General features: G+C 37.6%; 1 protein-coding gene across 5 annotated transcripts in view; it reads left to right on the top strand.

The window, feature by feature from the left end:
- ULK4 (unc-51 like kinase 4) overlaps positions 1-23,369 on the top strand; it is a 252,397-nt gene that overhangs the window by 116,715 nt on the left and 112,313 nt on the right. For all 5 annotated transcript variants that reach the window (XM_074840823.1, XM_074840813.1, XM_074840835.1 and 2 more), the window contains exon 32: positions 6,515-6,563. In XM_074840823.1, the coding sequence (XP_074696924.1) occupies positions 6,515-6,563 (49 nt within the window). The remainder of the gene's footprint in view (positions 1-6,514; positions 6,564-23,369) is intronic.

Genomic DNA, 23,369 nt, shown 5'->3' with positions numbered 1-23,369 from the left:
CATATCCCAGAGTTTACTTACTGTATGAAATTGATATCAAGGAGTTTTCAGTTGAATATCTCCAACAAATTTCTATCCTTCTATGCTCCTAAAATGGCATGAGGTTATGGATGTGTTGGCTGTTTTGTGTTCATTCTCTAGCCTTTATTACAGCTTTTCAGTTTGATAATACAAGCATTTGCATGCTTACGGGTTTGGGTTTTTTTGTGAACTATCCAGACCAAAAATAGACATGAACAGCAGCAGACTGCAGTGCATCATGATATAAAGAGCATGAATTCTTAAGTAATTTGTCAGGGGTCAAAAATCAAATTCCGTTTGTGTATTAACCCCTGATTTTTATTGTGAGGTATGTCTTGCTTGTTTCATTGCTGCCCTTCTATAAAAGGTATTTATTCTGTATGAGAAGTGAAAGACTAATTAGTAGTGTTTACTCCAAGTGTAGCACTCTGCAGCTTTTTTATAAAAACTTGTGGCAATATTATAATATACTGATTTTTGAAAATGAATTAACTTAAAAGCACAAGTCACAGTGTTTTGGAAAATTCACTGCTCTGTTTTTTTACAGAAGAATTTTGACCTGTTTCCTTTATTTAGGGACCAGCTGCCGCTGTAGGTATAGCCTACCTACAGGTAAATCCTACCTATAAAGGAGGAAAAGAGCAATCTGGATATGTAGAATTTACAGTTTTGTATCTGAGCAGAGAATTTATTTTAAAACTTTAAAAAAAGAGAATGTTTAATTATTAGACAATTTTAATTAGAGCAATAGAATAGTGATGTTATTAAATTGCTTTGTCAGTGACAGAAGTTTTATTGATTTCGCTGTTCTTTTTTTTTTTCCCCCCAAACTTGGTATAATACCCAGTTTGAACACATACAACTGAAATATCTCATCACTTTTTCATCAGAGAAAGAGTTCTCTATAGGGAGCCAGTACAGATGTTCCTGATGCTCAATAAGAAAGGAGTTAGTCTTATGCTTTCTCCTCAAGACTGCCTTCATTAGCGTGTACCGGAATTATTCCCAAAAGAAGTGAATGCAAGGCATTGTAAATCCACACTCTGGTATAAGGTACTTCCATTTCTATGCAAGTGCTGGGACAGACCGCTTAAACTCTAAAACAGAAGTCCTGTTCTAAGGCTCTTCATAGTAGGTGCCTGGAATTGTTAAGGGATCACACCTGTAGCAAAAAGCCTTTGGTTCGATGTTCAGTGTCCTTCAAGTAGGTTTGTGTTTTGCAAGAACACAGTTTAGGATATCTTAGAAAAACAGATCTTGCATATTTTTTTGAAAGCAAAATTGAAGGCATAATCTCATTCTGAAAATTGTTAGTGTGTTAAAAATTCAGGTTGTACTGATGGCAAGTCTTATAAAATTGGATGACTAGTTATTTTGAGCCAGTGTTGCTTATATGGATGTAGATTTAAATGAGAATCACAGAATCATCTAGGTTGGAAAAGACCTTGAAGATCATCCAGTCCAACCATTAACCTAACATTGACAGTTCCCAACTACACCATATCCCTGAGTGCTATGTCGACCTGACTCTTAAACCCCTCCAGGGATGGGGACTCCACCACCTCCCTGGGCAGCCCATTCCAACGCCCAACAACCCGTTCTGTAAAGAAATGCTTCCTAATGTCCAGTCTAAACCTTCCCTGGTGCAACTTGAGGCCATTACCTCTTGTCCTATCGCTTATTACTTGGTTAAAGAGGCTCATCCCCAGTTCTCTGCAACCTCCTTTCAGGTAGTTGTAGAGGGCGATGAGGTCTCCCCTCAGCCTCCTCTTCTCCAGACTAAACAACCCCAGTTCCCTCAGCCGCTCCTCGTACGACATGTGCTCCAGACCCTTCACCAGCTTCGTTGCCCTTCTTTGGACACACTCAAGTAATTCAATGTCCTTTTTGTAGTGAGGGGCCCAAAACTGAACACAGGAATCGAGGTGCGACCCCACCAGTGCCGAGTACAGGGGTAAGATCCCTTCGCTGTCCCTGCTGGCCACGCTATTTCTGATACAAGCCAGGATGCCATTGGCCTTCTTGGCCACCTGGGCACACTGCTGGCTCCTGTTCAGCCGGCTGTCAACCAACACCCCCAGGTCCCTCTCTGACTGGCAGCTCTCCAGCCACTCCTCCCCAAGCCTGTAGCGCTGCTGGGGGTTGTTGTGGCCCAAGTGCAGCACCCGGCATTTGGCCTTATTGAAACTCCTACAGTTGGCCTTAGCCCATCGCTCCAGCCTGTCCAGATCTCTCTGCAGAGCCTCCCTACCCTCGAGCTGATCAACACTCCCACCCAACTAGGTGTCATCTACAAACTTACTGAGGGTGCACTCGATCCCCGTGTCTAGATCATCAATAAAGATGTTAAACAGGAGTGGCCCCAAAAACCGAGCCCTGTGGGACACCACTCATGACCGGCCGCCAACCGGATTTAACTCAGTTCACTGAAACTCTTTCGGCCCGGCCATCCAGCCAGTTTTTTACCCAGCAAACCGTGTGCCCATCCAACCCATGAGCAGCCAGTTTCACCAAGAGAATGCTGTGGGAAACGCTGTCAAAGGCCTTACTAAAGTCAAGGTAGACAATGTCCACAGCCTTTCCCTCATCCAATAAGCAGGTCTCCCTGTCGTAGAAGGAGATCAGGTTTGCCAAGCAGGACCTGCCTTTCATAAACCCATGCTGACTGGGCCTGATCATCTGGTTGTCCCACATGTGTTGTGTGGTGGTACTCAGAATGAGCTGCTCCATCAGCTTCCCGGGCACCGAAGTCAAGCTGACAGGCCTGTAATTTCCTGGATCATCCTTCTGACCCTTCTTATATATGGGCATCACATTGGCCAATTTCCAGTCTGTGGGGACCTCCCCGGTCAGCCAGGACTGCTGGTAAATGATGGAAAGCATCTTGGCGAGCACCCCAGCCAGCTCCTTCAGCACCCTCGGGTGTATCCCATCCGGTCCCATAGACCTGTGTGTGTCTCTGTGATGCAGTAGGTCACTGACTGTCTCCTCCTGGATTGTGGGGAGGTCGTTCTCCCAGTCTCTGTCTTGTGGCTGAGGAGGCTGGATTCCCTCAGTACAACTAGTCTCGCTATTAAAGACTGAGGCAAAGAAGGCATTAAGCACCTCAGCCTTTTCCTCATCACTCGTTGCCATGTTTCCTCCTGCGTCTAGCAGGGGATGGAGGCTCTCCCTGGTCTTTCTTTTGCTGTTGAAGTACTTATAGAAACATTTCTTGTTATCTTTGACAGCTGAAGCCAGATTAATTTCTAGCTGGGCTTTAGACCTCCTGATATCCGCCCTGCATACCCTCACAGCATCTTTGTAATCATTGTGAGTGGCTAGCCCCTCTTCCAAACGCTGTAAACTCTCCTTTTCTCCCTGAGTTGCAGTTCTTCCCCGAGAAGAAAAGGCAAGTCCTTTGTGTTTAGTATTATGATTTGCTTATGTGTATGATGATAATTCTGTATGTTTTCCAAATGAGATAGGATCTAATTTATTATAAATTTTATAGAAGTCTAAAAAGAACCAAACTACTTTTGATTTAGAATATGACCATTCTATGAAATCAATTCTATAGCTATATTCCTCTTTCACCTGCTTTAAGACACTTCCTTTGTAAAACTGTGTAAGATAGCAGTGAAGAATGTGATAATGTCACTCTCTCTCGTGCACATATACGCAAAGTTGGGATAAATCAGATTTAAGCTTTGTTTTAATACATTGCTTGATGTAACTTTATGCTTTATCTAAGTTATGTGTATAATTTTCTTTAAAGGCTTCAGTTCTTTCTTGTTTCAGTCATAAAGGTTTGCAGGTGACCTTTAAGAATACCCATATTGGCTCTAGTTTTGTCTTAGCTTACCTCAGCAGAATTTATAGGTGACTTTGTAATGCTGTAACAATCAGTACTGCTTGCATTTTTTTAAACCTATTCTTTCATAATATACTCTTTGCTACAAAAGCGTTTTTCTAGGTTTTGCCTAAACTAGGGTTTTTTAGCTATTCTTGGTACTCGATCGTATTTTCCTGCCAACGTGTTCTCAGTTTAAATGCTGCTTACATATCAAAGTAAGCAGCTTTTGCTGGGATAAGTAATTCTAATATGCCCTAAGCATAAGAAGGTTTGTGCTGGCAAAACTGCATTTTGTCAGCATGATTGCTGTTACAGTAGTTGCTCTTTTTGGGAGTCTGTGGTGTTTAAATGACCTTTTTTACATTCAGTATTGTTATACCCACATCAGCAAAACTCTGTTTTACAGGCATGGTCTAAGCTTTTAATTTAACTAGTAGGTTTGGCCCTGGAAAATGAACCTCAAGTATAATAACTCTTCCTATCTGCAATCCTGGGACTCTCTTATGACCTGGCTGTGTCCAAGGTGCCATAACTGTCTATTTAAGGGTTGTTAGATGGCACAGAGAAGAATAGCTTCTAGGTTCTCCTGACCTGTGTAGGGAACTTGTTGGGGTTTCCACTGTATATGGATATTTTTTCCATCAACTTAGTAAGAACAGAAATTGTCTTTAAATTCAAACTTTTTAACTTAGAAATAATGAGTTTCTTTCCTTACATAAACTCTTCTTTCTCTTGGGTGTAACTTGTGCTTTTACACATTTCTGTATGCAGGAAAAAATGAACACATTTGGTAACTAAGTCACAGCCTAGTTCAACATTAATGTTTATATAGGTGCACAAAATTATATTGGTTTTTTATGTTTTAACCAATTTAGTCGCTGTGTTTTACTCGTCTGTAGGTGCATGTGCCAGTACTGTATAATGCAATAGATCTTCTTATGCTAGGCTCCTCCTCCCACCCCAACTTCATACAGATTATTACATTTAGGTGAATGCAAGGATCAGAGAAATAGGAAAACAATATGAAATACAAACCCATTATTTGTACTTAATGTACATATCTGATTTCTAAGTATTTCTCAGTTCTTAATATATATGGTTGTTCTGTTAGCATGCCTTTCATTCTTTTTGTATTTCCTTTACATAACACGATTTCAGCAAATATGGACAACCAGGGCTCTGATAGGTGACACTAATCTTAAATTAAGCATGTGATGATTTTATGACCCTTGAATGTTTGTTCTAGACCCCTTTCAATTTCTTCATTAAGTTCAAAGAAGGGAACATGCAATTCCTTTTAGTTGCTTCAGTTCACAGTCTAGTGCTTTAGCTTACATTGTCCATAAAAATAATACCTTCTTATCTTTTCTTACTGGACATGAATGAAAACTCTTAAATGGAAACATGTAATTTTAGGAACGTATGTGTTCTTTTTAACGAATAGTTTACCAGACAGAATTAGTCTGATTATTGTTGTACCAGAAGTCAGTATAGGGTATTACACAGTAAAGCTTCAAATGAGAAACTAAATGCTTCTTTTAGTCAAATATAACTCCTGTTTATTCATAGAGAACTATATAATTTAACTCTGTGTTTCTAACTGACATACTTCTTGCAAGACAGTTTTGTAGTATGTTATATGCTGAGTTCCCACTTTTTCAAGTGTGCAAAAGCATCTGCCTCATGTTGAGCAGATAGCCATAGCAGGCATCCTCAACACTTTCAGATGTGCTCTCAGTGTTTGAGTTCTGCAGTTATTACATGGATTTCATAATACAGTCTTACCTTATTTCTGTATCACAAAGCTGAACCTACCTATTTTTTATGAAGCACTTCAGTAATGTTATAAAGACATGAGAAAACCTTTGAAACACAGTTTGGTGTTCTCTGTGGTGAATAGGCATCTAGTACAGTGTGTAATGAAAAGGGACAATCAGACAGTATGATATAGGGAAAAAGTATGAAATGATATAATTTGTATGTCATTGTAGTGTTTGTGAGAGACATGCTTTACTAATAAATATGAAGTGGTTTGGGTTCTCAGAATAGAAAGGATTGGATTCATGTAAAGTATTACTGTTTTTTCAGAATAATATTCTTTCTTATAAGTATGTATATGCTGGTTTGTATCTGATTTTGAAATTCAGGAGAATATAGCTAAATTCTTTTGGGTAACCACTCTTCAGTATTGTCAAGACAAGTGTCTGACAAATGTATCCTATATTAATCTGTTAAACCCAAGAAGTTAGTTCATGCTTTAAAAAACACAGCATATTTATAGTTTCACTATTTGTGCTGAGTCTGTTGATTCAAATTATTAATGGTGCATGCTGACTGTTTCATAGTATGTATAGTATTTATGGATTTTTATTAATTTCTGCCATTTAAAAAATATTAATTTAATTACTCTTCCACTCATTTGAATCACATCAGTGAAGCAGACCTAGAAGTAATTTTCAAAGCAGTATAACATTGCTGTTTCTATTTAATAGCTGAAGTGGAGCTCATTTTTGTAAAGAGCTAGTTAAAGACTGAGGTTCTGGGTCATGGATTTTGGCAACAGCTATTCTACTACTCTGCTCCTTTTGTGAGTTTAATGTGTTAAGTAAGAATTCACTTCCTCTCTTTTTAAATAAATCTTAAAATATGTTTTTACAGCCTTGTGGAAGAAATCCATCTTTTTCCAGTTCTTTTCCAAGTCATCTTGGTAAGAATAATTTTTTTCATATATATATATATATAGTAATAGATAGGTATCATATCTCCCAAATCATGTCAAACTAGTAAGTTTCATTAGACATGTTGATAAAATAATAAGATGTTGATAAAATGGAGTTGAACAGTATCAATACAAAAAAATCTAGTGTAAGAAGCCATTTATGCGGTTCTCACCAACTAATCTACATGTATAAAAAGTTTCTCTTAAATACTTTTTTTTTTGAACCAAATGAAAACCTGAAAAATGGAATTAATGAACTAGATCCTTAATTAGAACTATATATTTTCCCAACCTAAGCAAGAAATGCTGAGGAACTTACATTTTATTTAACAGTACAAAACCCGAGTTTGATACTGTTGGCATGGTAATACCAATTCGCGCTATTTGCTTTTAGAATTTCTTTCAATGTAAAGTCTCAAGGATATAATTTTGGTCGCATGCTGAATTTCCATCCCTAAGTAGGATCTTCCACTTATGGAGATCATGAAAACTGTTGATGTTTTTGTGTCTCTGAAATGTTGCAAAACAAATATATTAATGAAGAAGAAAAATCTGTAGGCTAGTTTGGAAGCTGGGTACTGTGCTGTCCACTAGCTTTCTCACTGCTAAATTCCACAGTCTCTTGTTTATTTTTTCAGTCTTTTTGTTTATGAAGTTGTATCAGGTAAGTGTCCTGTCATGTAAGCATGCTCCTGATGAATACTAAATATTTATTATAAATAAATACGCATAATTTATGCAGTGCAGGCAGATTGCATACTTGGTTTTATATCATTCTTCAAATTCAATCTTACTCAGAGTAGATGATGTTCATAAATGTGATCTGAATCAACTCTGATATTCCTTTCTTATGTTTAATTATTTTAGTCTTCATTCTTCCTTTGCAGTGATTTATTTCACTGCCTATCATTTTAAATCTCTTTAATACCACATACCCAGATAAGCCCTTTTTTATTAAAGTAACCTCTTTAGTGATGATAGATTTTTCCGCTAGCAGACAGAACACAGGCTTTATGATATTTTGTGTACATATATGCACAAATCTCTTCTTGTGATAAGTATTAACAATAAAAGCAACATTTTACAGTAGTTCATAATTTTGACCTGGGGTGAATACTGCTTTTTGGTAGTAACAAAAGAGGAACATAGTAAAATATGGAAGTCAAATGTTTCATGTTAATAGCTTCAAATATCGAATGAATGTTGGAAATGTCTCCAGGTGTTGGAATCTTAAAGTTTAACTGCCTATATATATATATACACACACACACACATGTGTATATATTAGTATATAGCTATGAGTATTTGAACATGGTTAGGATCTCTAGGAATATTGCCAGATATTGAAAAACTTTTTATAACGTATCTATAGTCATGGAATTTAAAGTGTATGTATGTCATGCCATGTAAGTAGGATAAGTTGGAGTCAGTCGTAAATGTTTCTTCCTGACCTCCCCATGCACAGTTTGACCTAATGAGTTCTAGAAATAGTTTTTTTAGAGAGTAAAAAGCAGCTAAGATCAAAATTGTCTGTGATTAGTGGTCTGTGAGGGTTTCACAGCTCTCTTAAACCTGTATAGGTATCTTTGAGCTTATGGTTAGAGTTGTGAGGGGAAAAAGCTTATAGCTTTTAAGGAGAAAAAAAAATTTCCCCTTTCAACATGCTTTGTTCAGAGAGGGCACCTGTAATGGCTTCAGTTGCCATATATAGCATTCAGGCTTTAACAGTACACTGGCTGTCAGCTGTGGTCTTGTTTGGCTCAAGGGATGGAAGATGTGAGACCCTAAACAGGTTGCCACCCTCCTTACTGTTCCTCTGTTTTCCCTACAGAAAAGTGAATTCAGCAAAAGAATGTTAGGCAGTTGGGAAGGCTCAGGAGCCAGGACTAATCAGACTGGAAGGATTAATCAGTAGGCTGTTTTTCCTTGTGAACAGAACAGATTAGCAAACTCCTTCATTATAGATTTCCAAAATAATTTTCATGGTCGTATGAGTGAAGGGGGCTGCATATTATTTACTTCCCACTACTCTCCATAAACTAGTCTGGCTATGTTTATACTTCCGTTGGTTTCAAGAAACAACACAGGTCAGTAACATTGAGTTCTATGTTGTTGTACCCAGAATTTTACCAGACCCTAAACTACTGAATTTAAATTATCCTTCAGAGTTAATACACTATTTTATAGTGTCAATAAGTTAATGTAGAGCTATTACTATCAAGTTAAAGAAATATCACTAGCACTTCATAATTTTCTATGCCAAGACCAAATGTCCAATGTGTTTTCTATGCATTGTTGAATGTAGTTCATGTTATTTTCAACAATGCCACTGACATTGACTCTTTTAGGCTCTGAAGGAAATAATGTGGGCTCAGAATTAGAAAGTCTCTCCAGGAGCAGTCTAGGCTGTGCTACAGTCAAAGTGGGATTGAATGTACTGGCTTTAATCTAGCTATCACAGTAGTGAGGACATGATGGCTTGCAGGTACTAGGCAATTCATAAGAAATAGGTTTTAATGTGACTGCTTCTCGCTGCTCACTGATGTAGAGTTGCACTACCTCATATACTGCATACTACCCTATGTTGTGGTCTACGCAATAACACTGAGATTTGGTGGTTTCTTACCCTTTATCATGTATCTGGACCAGTTAGATCTCTGAACTCTGCTGAATCATTCCAAATGCATCCTTTCATGTAATTTATGACTGTGATTTTGTAAATGTTATAGTTGCCAAACAAAAAGAACTGGATCAGTGAAAAAGGCTATCTACCTCAAAAGTTGTTCTAAGAGAATAGCTATTAGTTTTATTCACCTGAGCTAATTTTTAGTTACTGATCTTACTAATAAGAGGCTTTAAATCCAGTTGCCATTTGCCTGGAAACCCACAGCACTCATTTATCACTCAACACTTAGTTACATTTAGGAAACGCACATTAATAGTGTACTTTGTGAATATGTGAAAGACCTGGATGCAGTTCTTCATTGTGAAACTTCGGAGAGGAATTTCATGTTACACCTGAATGCAAATTAATTTCATCAGTACTGTGATCCTAGTGTTGGCAGTTACATAGATTATGAGTAGTTCTGCAAAGCAATATGAAGGTATGACTGCAATATGAGTAGACATTTATCTTGGTATAATGTCTGATGAGATCAGTGAAGGTGTAGTGATGGGTATCTGTGGAAAAAGGGAGATGTATTGACAATACGTGAGTATGTTCAGGACAGTGTGTGACCAAAAAACAGAAGGAAAGCTGACATCATAATGTGCAAAATTCAGAAGGTTCAAACTCCCCTTGGTAATGAGATTACAAATAATGCGCCAAATTCCATGATGACATATAGGATACCAAAAGTTCCGCTGATACAATGTGAAATGGTGCTGTTGATGAAGAAGGGATTGTAGCAGGAAAAGTTACTGTGGGATATGTTTCATGTTTTACTTTCTTGCTGACTTTTTCCTGCTACAACCTTAGTATTATGTTTCTAATATATTTTACTATGTCAAACCTATGATCTATCTGCAATATCAGTGTATTATATACAAAATATTACTTTTGAATATTATGTTATAATGCTGGAATGAGGTTGATAAAGGAATTGGAAATGGTTTATTCCCATATTTGTAAATTACAGCTATTTGTATTTTATATTGCTACCAAGATTTTGCTGAGTAGCTAGCAATGAAGTTGGCATATATGTTATTTTCTGTGATGTGTTACTTTTTACAGGGGGTAGGACGGGGACCCTCCACACATCATATTACCTGGCCTTCCTTTAGGGTTATCTGAATCGAAGCTATTGCATAGAAAAGAAATTCTGTGTGGTTGGTGAATTTCTATTTTTTTGACAATAAATTTTAAAACTAAACCTTATGATGCTTGTGATTAGGAGCTCAGTGCTATTTTATTTTTAAAGCTCAGTAGTCAATTGTGTGCTTATTCTGTTAAAATCTCTAGTGCAACTTTTAATCACACCAGCATCTCACAGATTTCAGTCTTTGCTGTCAAATGTTTTTTTGCAACATTTCGCATTTTAATGGTCACATGAAAAATGTAGCAACATGGATTTAAAGGCATATCCTTTTTAAAAAAATTACTTTAAAGTAAGTTTGAAAGTTATTGTGTTTATAAATGATATCTTATTATTAAATACCATCAAGCAATGGTAGATAGTGTCTAATGATTTAAAGGTACAAATATGATTTAAAGGTACAAATATATGATTATTTTATGTATACTGTTGATCTATCCTTAACACAAGCAAGTCCGCATCTTTTATTTACATTTTTTGAAAGAATTAAAATTAATTTTAAAATTACAAATTTTAATTTGTTTTCCTTTAAATACAGTGGAAAGCTGTTACTATGAAGAGACAAAATATGTTTCTTTTCGTAGTCATATCCATACACTTTTTGTTTTATTTTTCCTAGTTGTGTCATGCTGGCAGACACTGATCCTCTTGGAAGGTGTGCTTTGCTCATTTTGTTGTAATTGCAGGTGAAAATCAAGTTCATTATTCCATTGAGCACTAAGGAAGAGAGTATGAGTGAGGTATGATTATAAGAAAAATTGTAACAGTTATAGCAAAATTAGTTAAACATATTCATACTTTAAAAGAAGAAACAAACTACTCCAGTTTTATTTGGGTAGCACCTTCTTTTCAAGATAGCTAATAATTCTGTGGAAATTTTGTCTAAGTAGGGTATACATAACCATGTGTAACTAGATTGCTTTGGGCTTTTTAAAATTAGAAATAATTTTAACCAAAACCCTTCAATAAAAAAAACCCCTAAACTTGTGAGAAAGAAGTCATGTAGCAGCCAAGTGGAAGCCGTGGTTGGATTTTATATTTCATTTTGAATTTTAATTGGAGGAAAAAATCAAGCTACAGGAAATGGTTACAGTCAGAGATTCCACTCCTTGTCATCCAGTTAAAGCAACAAAGCCTCCCACTTAGAACTGTTTAAAAATAATACTTGTTTTCTGACAAGCCTTTCCTGTGAAAATACTATAAAAAAGGAAAAAAAAACATTGGAGAGGAAAAGTGGGAGCCTCATCATTCCTATTTTACCTGGTTTCTGTTTTCTACTGAGAGACTGCAGTCAAATATAATTTGAGGGAGGATGTAGAAGTATTTTTCTGTTTAGCAGCCACATGGATGATAGGTATGAGGAACATGTATCACAGGTTACTACAACAGGTGAAGCATTAGTTTACTTGTCTGCTAAACTAAGTACCATTTAGTCCAGCGTGGTGCACACCTTGTTGATTGTCTAGAGGAATGGAGGGCATGTTTCTAACTTGCAAGTACTTGTAGATAGTCCAGGGTGGATACTTGAAACAGTAGAAATAGGAGACTCTTATTCTTATATTCTGTAGAGAGTACAAGTTTATGCTGCTGAACTAATCTGCTGAAGAAAATTATGATAGCAAATATGGCAAATAATATAAGCTCTAGCACTTTGTGAATAGGCAGTTGGTCCTCTATGTTGTAAATGAGCTTTGAGCTGAAGTCCCTCCTTAAGCTCTGTTTTTGCATGGGAAGATTGATACTGGTGGTAACTGATAGCTATCAACATTTCACTCCAGTCTGTGGGCATACTCAATGCTTAATTTAGCCTCAGCCCTGTATTAAAAAAATCAACACAAAGGTATCTGGGAATAGTTAGGCAACACATGTTTTAAAGAACAGGAAATAGTATTTATTTTAATAGCTTTGTGTGTGGTATTCCTGTTCCTGTCTGTGTATTCAATGCTGTTATAAAAATGTTAAATGCAATGTCTCATTTTGGTGTATTTCATCTACTCATTACTGCTGTTAGGGGAAATCTGCATTTATAAGGTACCTGAAATTAGATTCTAAGAGTGATTTTTGTGGCTTCTACAGGATGGGCATTAGTTATAGTTAGGAACCTTAAATTTATCCATAATGACTATCTCCTTTTTTTTCTATTTGTGAAGTATGCATATTTCCTAAAACCTACTAGTTTAATAGCCAAATTGTATGCTGTGGCAGTGTATGTAAGGCTGCTGTGACAAATTAGGAATGTAATCTGTGAGGATTTTTGAAAGTGAAAATGCCAAAATCCTGTTTTAATGGATGGTTTATAAAGCAAAGTAATTGCTTGTTTTGAAAGAGATTTAATATCCAAAGATGGGTTGAGGAGAAACGAGTGAAAAATTGTTAGACTATCTTAAAATTTATGTTTGGAATGATAAAAAATTATGAGATACCATTTAAAGAAAATAAATGTAATGCAAATGTAAAAATTACTATGCATAGAAGAACACTTTAACAATGAGTATGGTCTAAATCTTTTCTAAACTGACAAATTTCTTACAAATATGTTGAAGTCTTGTGTCAACATTCAGTAAGGTATTACATTTATTATCTTTTTAATGCTAAATCAAATGAATGGGAGTGTTTCTAAAGACTGAAGAAGATACTGTAAAAGGCAGTAGGGTACAGTATGTTAGTTTCTAATTTTCAAGGAACAAAATATGGCTACTCTGATAGAAATGTTTTTTTCATTACTTTAACTTGCTTAAACACTTTAGTTTAAGGGTGAGGTGCCTGAAACTACTTCTCTCTTTTAAATTGCTAACTTGAAAATAGTGTATACTTAAAAGGGATAAGCCTGCATACTGCATAGCAGAATGCATACTCCTGGAAATAAATGTGCAAGTGTAACTCCATGGAGAATTTTTTTAGCAGGAAGCAGAATCTTACTAAAAGTAAGTGGGTTTTTTTTCATGAACAGATTTTACTTTGGTTTTTTGACAGTAATCTTTCAGTCAGGAGTTTCTGGGGAAATATTTATTTGTCTATAAATTTGTAAATGTTTGATTAGCATTGAATCAGGTTGTTAATCTGTTACGGTCAGTTGTTCTCTGCAAGTATTAACACTGTACACAGAATGAACTCTTAACAGTTTTGTTCTATCGATGTGTAACTATGATCTTCTTAACTGATGACAACAAAACTATTGGAAGCCAAAATACACGGTATAAAAGCCATTTCTGATTGTAGTTAATAATGAGAATCCATGGTATGTGAATTGTTTTCCCAGATATTGTTAGATGATGTGCAGCAGTTTTGCATATGGATAAAGCAGTCACAGAATCATAGAATATCTCAAGTTGGAAAGGATCCATAAGGATCATCAAGTCCAACTCCCTGCTCCTTGCAGGACTGCCTAAAACTAAATCATATGACTAAGAGCATCATCCAGGTGCTCCTTGAACTCTTGTCAGTCTTGGTGCCACGATCACTTCTCTGGGGATCCTGTTCCAGTGACCGACCACTCTCTTAGTGAAGAAACTTTTCCTAATGTCCAATTGGAATTTCCCCTGATGCAGCTTCATTCCATTTCCTCATGTCTTATTGCTGATCACCAGAGAGAGATCATCTCCCCCTCCGCTGCTCCACTTGAGGAAGTTGTAGACTGCAATGCAGTCACCCCTCAGCCTTCTCTTTTCCAAGCTGAATAAACCAGGTGACCTCTGCTGCTCCTCATAAGTCTTGCCCTCAAGTCCTTTCACCATCTTGATCACCCTCTTCTGGACACCCTCTAATAGTTTAAAGTCCTTATAATGAGGTGCTCAAAACTGCACCCAGTACTCGAGGTGGGGCCACTCCAGTGCAGTGTAGGGTGGGACAATCACCTCCCTCAGCTGGCTAGCTGTGGTGTTCTTGGTGCATCCCAGGACACAGTTGCCCTTTTGGTTGACAGGGCACACTGTTGACTCGTAGTCAACTTGCCATTAACCCAGGCCCCCAGATCTCTTTCTGTGGGGCTGCTCTCCAGCCTCTTGTACCCCAATGAAAAAGTCAACAAAAGTTTCCTTTGCATAGGTATTTTGCTACAAATGATAGGAGAAAGATTTGACTTTTTCAGTGTTGTTGTAACTTATGCTAGACTTTCAACATTTGCTGTAACTGCAAAGCTTAAGGCTTGTCTGTGCTGGAGTCAGTGTGTGCCAGCAACTCACAAAGATGTCACCACCTAACTTTGAGCTAGTAGCTTAGCTAATGTTAGTAATGTAGATGCAGCAACAGAAGGCTTAGAAAGTGCAAAGCCTTCTATGAAGTTTAATAAATACTTGGGCAGTTAACTGCTGCAGCCATCCTGCCTTGGGTCTCCTAGGAAGTTCAAAGCAGAAGGTGTCTTCACAATTATTGTATGGATGTCTTCCCATACTTGCAAAAAACTAATGTAGTTGGTCTCATGGAAGGAGCTGGAACTGGAGTGTTGGAAGCAATGGGAACTTATTCTGGGGACTTCGGGACCATGTGGCAACCCCATGCTGCTCATTTGAACAGATACCATATTCCTCTAAGGTGAAGTGTGCCACTTCTTTTGTATGTACAACTTTGAACACTTTCTAGAAAGTTCCTTGTAACAGCTTATAGCTTTAAACAGAGCTGGAATGATTTACTTTCCCTCCATAACCTTGAGAAAATTATTGTTGTTGGGGGTTTTATGTTTTTCTAAATGGTATTAGTAGCTGATTTTCAGCTGTTCTTGTAGAGCTACTCGAGTCAAATAGTTTTGACTAGTTTTCATTCAACTTTCTGATATTAAGAGGTTATAATGGTAGTAGTTAAATGTGTATTTGTTAGAAATGACAGAATTTGAGAAGAACAGGTTTTCATTTTTTTTCGTTTACCGGAAGCACATGATTCGTGGGATGAAGAATGGGCTTGTTGGCAGAGTACTGAGAGAATTGAGAGAGCTGCTTCCTATTCCTGCAGACAATTCATATTTCTTCTTGATCCTGGGCAAATTGTATAAGCCTTCTTTTTCAGATGTGCTTAGTGTGCTTCGGTCCTTTGGGTGTCCGTTGAACACCTTTACTCTTACAAAACTATCAGAAATTGGTGCTCCTCATTTGGAAACCAGGCCTGCTTAAGGTCCCAGCTGGACCTTCTTCAAGCATAATTCTTCAATGAATTTTCCTTATGGTGAGGTAATGTCTAAACTATTAATATCCATCACAGGAATGTAGGGATTATAAATTCATTAGGATTTACAAGGTATTCAGATTTCTTTATGAGAAGCACTGTACAAATTCCAAATAAATATGAGCAGCCTGTTTTATGATTGTACGTCTCTGTAGATCTATCACCAGTAGGATTGCTGGTGGAAAAAAAAAATATGTGAGGGGAAGCAGAGCCATCCTTTAATTCTTTTTAATATTATATATCGATACTCTGCATAATAAAATGGCCTTTAAAAAGGAAAAAATACTACTAAAGCATAGCCTTCTATCATTCTTTCTCTTATCTGTAAAATTATTTTGAACTAATGCTCCTGTTAGGGGAGGGAATGAAATTATTTACAAAATCACCTGAAGCTCCACTTCTGAGAGAGAAATTGAGTCCACAGCATTTGTGACAGCATTATGTTCTTTTATAGGAAGGAAATTCAGCTATTTGCATCTTAAAAGGAATTGCTTTCTATTGCTAGACACTAATATTTTAATGTGTATGCTACATAACTGTTTTTTAATTTTATATTCAGTGCTGAGGGACATAAGAAAACTCATGTATAAACAATATTCTTATGTGTTTCTTGGTAGTTTTTTTTTTAATCCTGTCCTAGAAGTCAAAAATTTTACAGATAATAAACATGAGTCTAAAAGACTTCAATAAGGTTTTAAAGCTATCTATAACATACTGGAAAAGAAAATCATAAACAAGTAGTGAAGTGTGTAGGTCTGTGCTTTGCAGAAATAATGACCATGCTTACTGCTGATACTGGAACACATTTCTAAGTTTTATGATGTTGTGACTGTTTTCATGTTTTATTTTACTGTCTTCAATAAGCAGACAAGCATGCTGTTTTGTGGGCAGTTGTTTTTTTATAAAATATTTCAAAACTAGTCCAATGTAGATGGTTGTCTTGTGTATTATGGTATAATGTCTTACAAGTTGTCTTTTAAAAGAAAATATTTTTCCAATGCATTTCAAAGAAAAAGTGGTGGCAAAGTAACCATCACTGTTGTGTCTTTTGTGGACAGATCTCTGTCGTTGTCACTTTGTTGCTCTGACTCAAGAGCATTTCACAGTGTTGCTTCAAAGTGACTTACAGCCCAGCTGGGGCCTCTGATCTTTTTGCTTCTCCTGTTGATTGGGACAAACAGCTCAGTGTTACAGGGAGGCATGGTGATGACGCAGTTTAAACTCTCTTCAAAACAATTAACAAGTCACTATAATCTAATATTTGTCCAGAGTTATGGTATGGAATACAGAACTCTTGTGATCCTTTCAGGGATTGACTTGGGATCCAACACAACAGTTGTCCAAAAGTCTCTGCACCTGCAAAGGGTAGAACATCAGCTTGTTACTGTGTGCTGGCACTTGGCTGTTGCTCAAAATCTACTAGGTTCTTACTATATCCAGAGGATTGCCTGTTGTCCTTTCGACCTTGCTGGACCCTGGTAGTTGGTGCTTGCCTTAATCCTCTCCAATCACAAAGGCTGTGATAGTGCTTATTCTCAACAACTATTAAAAGTTAGTTTTTCTTGGAAGGTTAAGTTGATTAGGAATACGTAGTTTGTTCAAATACTATGTTCAGAGAATAATTTTAAATCTATTGTAAAAGACTGTAATAGTGCTTACCCTGAACCTTTGACATCTTGGAGCAAGCCCACTGAATATACACCCTGATGATCGAGGGCCTGGAGCACATGGCAAATGTGGAAAGACTGGGAGAACAGATTTCATATGACCTTTGCAAAGAAGTCTTGGGGGGGGCTCTTATTCCTGTCCATAGCTACCTCATGGGACAGTACAGAGAAGATGAAGCCTGACTTGTCTCAGCAGTGCACAATGGAAGGGACAAGAGGATGAATGCAAATTGGAAGATGGGAAATTCCAGCTTGATATGGGAAGAAACTTTTTACTGTGGGCAGGGTGGCCAAACACTGGAACAGTAGCCCAGAGAGATTGTAGCATCTCCATCACTGGAGGCTCTTAAAACAGCCCTGAGTCTCAGCCTGCTTTGACAGGACTACTTTGAGCGGGGGGTTAGACAAGAGAGCTCCGAAGGTGCCTTCAACCATATGTCATTCTGTGATTTAATTGGCCTAATCCAGTCCATCTTCCTAAAACACAACAAACCAACCAAACAAAACTACCCCACAGGTTATCTCCTAGCGTGGTAGCCACCATTCACTGTGTCCCACCTGTAGTTAGATATGTTAACTTTTCTAGATTAGGATCGAAGTCAGTAGTCTCCCAGGTGAGTTTGGGTTTCTGAGCTCTTCATCTCTTCCCTGCTCCCTAATTCCTTTTATGCTTTGATCTTAAAGTAAGCAAGCAGGATGGACTAAGTGGCAATGATTATTCAGCTGACTTGGCTCTGCTCCCATTTCTCTCTTATCTGAGCCACCTACATTTTATACTGCATGAGAGTGTTCTTTTGTGAACCAAATCCGAGACAGACGGGTCAGGTTGGGTGGATGGATATATAAAGTCACCGAGTGTTTCTGCCAACTTGTTTTGTGTGGCAATACTCTTGGACATTATGCAAGGTACATTAAATGAGTCTTGTGGTTTTTGAATAGTGTTCAGAGCAAATTTTTTAATGAAGTGGTATATATGAGACTTTTGTGATTGAATAATTTGAATGTTGCTGTGGAGTATTTAGGGCAAAGGAGGTAATATTTTCCTAATGATTATATTTTTACTTAAAGACCATGCAGCTCTGACCTTTAAGGGAACATGTTAACTTCACTTTAGCACCTGACAGATAAAGTTGATGCTATTAGATTTTCCTTGGAAAATTGGTAGAGTTTCTTCTAAAACTAAGTGGAAAACAAGTGTACTTAGATGTTAACTAAGACCTTTCTTTTTAACTCTGTGACCTTTGGAACAGTTAAAATTTGTAGAATATTTGAAATATGTTCTGAGAAGATTTTTATAGTGTTTAGGAAGAAAATTACATGTAAGAAAAAAAAGCAAAATTAAGGACTGATTAATGGCTACTCTATTGTAGTTTACACTATGGTGTCAAGTATTTTCATTGATTTTCTCTGCAATTCAGACATCTTGTAAAAAACTGTTGTTTTCTCACACTAAGTAAAGATGGCTTGAATCCATGCGTAGTTCAAAAGACTTTAAAAAAAGGTGGAAAATACATGAATTTTTGCCCTGAGAGGGAAATCATATTTATTGTCATTTTATTTTGATATGTAGCTTTAAATAATAGTCTCCAGTACTTAATTTTATAGTGAGTTGTTCTGTCTAGCCTATTCTGTCAGGAATAATTCTGTTAGTATTCCCCTAGTTTAGTCTGAATGGGAGGAGTTTATTACTTTTTTCTGTGGTCACTGAACATTGTACCAGGAATTTCATTTTGGTCAGCAGATAATTCATCAGTCTTGGAAATTTAAGGCAGAGGGGTATTGAGCTTATGTTCCTTAATGATGGATGTCACCAGCAGCAGGAGTGAGAGAGCAGGACGGACCGTCACCACGGATCATCCTAAGACTCGGGTAGGCACACAATTGGTCCTCATGTTTACTCCCCTCTCAGTTTTTCTGCAAACACAAAGTGTTTTAAGACCTTACAAAGTTCACAGTGCAGGGTTTCTGGATCAAGGTTTTTTTCCCCCTCTTCAACAATTTTGAATTGGGTTTGGTTTTTTTTTTTTTTGTAGTCATAAAGCTGTTTAGCATTCACATATTCTTTCATCAGACTTGATTTGAGCCTTTTTTGATAGAAGTTTTGTACATAACCTTTAGGATCTTGTGAGTATTCATGTAATTAAAATCCTCTCAAGTTTTTTTGACACCTAATACTACTCACTTTCAGTTTAATTTGCACTCCTTTTCAAAGCAACCCTGAAACCTGTATGTGTTCTGAAGTATTGCGCAATGTGTCTGCTGTCAACAGTCCCAACTCTAGATACACAGTGATGTGTTGCTGTTATCACTCAGGAATGAGATATCATGTTTAGATAAAACCACAGTCTAATAAAAATATCTGCTTAATCCTTAGTCCTGGCCAGAAAAGCAAACTGAATGTTATAGATTGTAAGAGGAGGTATTACAATGGTAAGCAGAAAAACATTGTGCCACATTAATCCTTGCGTGCATTTCAGGTTTCCCATCTCAAAAAGACTATAGTAGAATTGCAAAAAGTGCAAAGAGAAGAGACACAGATGATCAAAGCTATGGAATGGCTGCTGTGGAAGAGATTACTCTTCCATATGCTTTAATCTGGAAGGTGATGACTGAGGGGGAAGTATATACGCATATACGTAGCATACAGTCATGAGTGGCTCATACAGGGTGAATAGGATAGCGTTGCTATTCTCTGTAGCTTCTAATATAAGAACTGTATTATAAGAACAAAAGAAAACTTGCAGGTGGGATCTTAAAAACTGACAAAAGGTGATACTGCTTCCTATAGCATTAAGTTCAGCTGTGAGCTCTATACCATAGGGTCCTCGGTTTACTTGAATTAAAAAAAGAGACTGGACAAATTAATGGAAGAAAAATCCATTGAGAGGTATTATGTTCAAAAGATGAGCTTCTGGCTCAAAGTCCTTGGGCTGTGAATTCCTAGAGACTGGGGAAACTGTTTTGTACACCTGGTTTGCACTTGTAGGGCTGCTTTTGTTGCCTAGTGTTTTAGATAGGTTGTTAGGGTAGGTAGCCTTTTAGTTTGAACTGACTCAGGTTCTGCGTTATATACTAAAAATGCATGCATGGGAACCTTTCTGTATTGTAAGTATTTAGTTATTACTGTCGCGATTTGTCTTATGACTCCTACTTTCGTATGAGAAACCAGATTATTTTTTATGACTTAAATAGATTGACTTGTTTTCTGAAGAAAGAGTTATTTCTTTGAGAAATTAGCAAGTTAAAAGTATGCACTATTAGCTTTGAGTTATGAGGTTAATTTTCAGTCTGTGCTGTTTTATTTGGTTTGATGCAAATACATTGGTATTAATGAGTACATGAGTTAAACAGCAATTTTGAGAATTCAGAAACAAATTTGGGCATAAAGTTCTTATTTAAACTCTTATTTTTAGTTGTATGAATTACAAAATGTATAGTATTTAATATCAAGCTCTGTTTCAGTCCTTTACTCCAACAGGGTTTACTTGTGTGAGTGTGTAGGTATCTGTTTCTATCTCTAATTGAACCTGAATTAAGAAATGTTATGGAAATTTCTTTTTAATTAAGGAAAGTAATAATAATAATAACAGAAATCCATTCCTATTTTTAAGTTGCATCCTGCTTCATTTCAGTGTGAGTTATTTGGTAGGCATATCCTGAATTTTTATCACAATTTCCTAAGTTTTATTCTCAGTATTTCTAATTAGGATATACCTTGTCTAGTTTATATGTTATGAAATATGTGTCCTTAAACAGATAACATATGCAAAAATGTGTTTTTCCACTTACTCAAAATGCTGTTTTAGAATACCAAAAGTAATTAGGTTCTGTAATTTGATGTAATGTTTTTTTTCAGAGTGTGTGTATATGTGTTTTTCACAGTAGAGAAATTTGCTGGAAACTATGACCATAAAATAGAATATGTACTCTAAAGAGTGTTAAAAATTATGTATTATTTTTTTCTCATTTTCAGTTCAAGGAGAATTATTGACAGGTTATAAGACTTACAAGTCCTTTTACATTTTTAAATGAATATTCAATATCTATGATAAAACTGTGGGGTTAATGGTGGTGGTATAATATCAATTTATTATGCTAAAATGATTCTGAAGGCTAGTATGTTTCAAATAGTATGTCATTCACAAATAAGTAAAATAATATTTTCTAATTAAAAATGTCATTTATAAAAAGTCAAATATTTATCTAAATTACAATTAGAGATTGAGTATTTGTGTGTGTAAATATGTATCTATCTTGCCGTGTACTAAAGTCATTTCAGTTATGTCTAAAAATGAGGTCGTACCTGATCTACTTTCCATGTAATTCATGTTTGTTTATTTTAATGAGAGTTTGTTTCATCTAAGGGCTCTTGTTTGCCTGGAAAAAGTTGGAAACTCTTCTGTTTGAATAGACTTCTTTGAGGGTTTTTCATGCTTTCTTTGGCTGTTGTGGACTACTTAGACTCTACATAAAATCTGATTTTTGTCATACCTTACTTCCTTTAGGTCTTTTTTTGAAGTATGGTGGTATACTTTTGTACAGGCAACTAGAAAGAACATAAAAGTCTGGACCAGGTCAAGGGTCTTGGCTAGCTTGCTGCTTTTGTATCTGACAGTAGCCACAAGTGGGTGTCTAGAAAAAAATTATCAGAAAGAGTAATCCTATCTGACTTGTCCACCAACTACTTGCCCCACATCCAACCACTTTCAACTCAAGACTTTTCTGAGGTGGCTGTAGTTACTATGTGTTTAGTATTCGCTATGGACATCTTTTCCATGGCCTTGTCCAACCCCTCTTTGTAGGCCCATATAAACTGCTGGAGTTCCCAACACCGTGGCAAGGCGCTGCACAGCCTGGCTTTGCATAATGTGAATAAAACAGCTCACAGAATCACAGAACTGTCTAGGTTGGAAAAGATCCTGAAGGTCATCTAGTCCAACCATTAACCTCACACTGACCATTCTCAACTACACCATATCCCTAAGCGCTGGGTCAGCCCCACTCTTAAAACCCCTCCAGGGATGGGGACTCCACCACCTCCCTGAGCAGCCCATTCCAATGTCTAACAACCCGTTCTGTAAAGAAATGCTTCCTCGTATCTAGTCTAAACCTTCCCTGGTGCAACTTGAGATGATTACCTCTGGTCCTATCACTTGTTACTTGGTTAAAGAGACTCATCCCCAGTTCTCTGCAACCTCCTTTCAGACAGCTGTAGAGGGCGATGAGGTCTCCCCTCAGCCTCCTCTTCTCCAGACTAAACAACCCCAGTTCCCTCAGCCGCTCCTCGTACGACATGTGCTCCAGACCCTTCACCAGCTTTGTTGGCCTTTTTTGGACACGCTCGAGTCATTCAATGTCCTTTTTGTAGTGAGGGGCCCAAAACTGAACACAGGAATCAAGGTGCGGCCTCACCAGTGCCGAGTACAGGGGCAAGATCCCTTCCCTGTCCCTGCTGGCCACGCTATTTCTGATACAAGCCAGGATGCCATTGGCCTTCTTGGCCACCTGGGCACACTGCTGGCTCCTGTTCAGCCGGCTGTCAATCAACACCCCCAGGTCCCTCTCTGACTGGCAGCTCTCCAGCCACTCCTCCCCAAGCCTGTAGCGCTGCTGGGGGTTGTTGTGGCCCAAGTGCAGCACCCGGCATTTGGCCTTACTGAACCTCATACAGTTGGCCTCAGCCCATCGCTCCAGATTGTCCAGATCTCTCTGCAGAGCCTCCCTACCCTGGAGCAGATCAACACTCCCACCCAACTGGGTGTCATCTACAAACTTACTGAGGGTGCACTCGATCCCCGTGTCTAGATCATCAATAAGATGTTAAACAGGAGTGGCCCCAAAAACCGAGCCCTGGGGGACACCACTCATGGCCGGCCGCCAACCGGATTTAACTCAGTTCACTGAAACTCTTTGGGCCAGGTCATCCAGCCAGTTTTTTACCCAGCAAAGCGTGTGCCCATCCAACCCATGAGCAGCCAGTTTCTCCAGGAGAATGTGTGGGAAATTGTCAAAGGCCTTACTGAAGTCAAGGTAGACAATGTCCACAGCCTTTCCCTCATCCAATAAGCAGGTCGCCCTGTCGTAGAAGGAGATCAGGTTTGCCAAGCAGGACCTGCCTGTCATAAACACATGCTGACTGGGCCTGATCATCTGGTTGT

The sequence above is a fragment of the Strix aluco genome, chromosome 1 (genome assembly GCF_031877795.1).
Source record: "Strix aluco isolate bStrAlu1 chromosome 1, bStrAlu1.hap1, whole genome shotgun sequence".
NCBI classification, from domain to species: domain Eukaryota; kingdom Metazoa; phylum Chordata; class Aves; order Strigiformes; family Strigidae; genus Strix; species Strix aluco.
The sequence above is the reverse complement of the archived record's forward strand: the minus strand, read 5'-3'. Positions and strand labels throughout refer to the sequence as shown.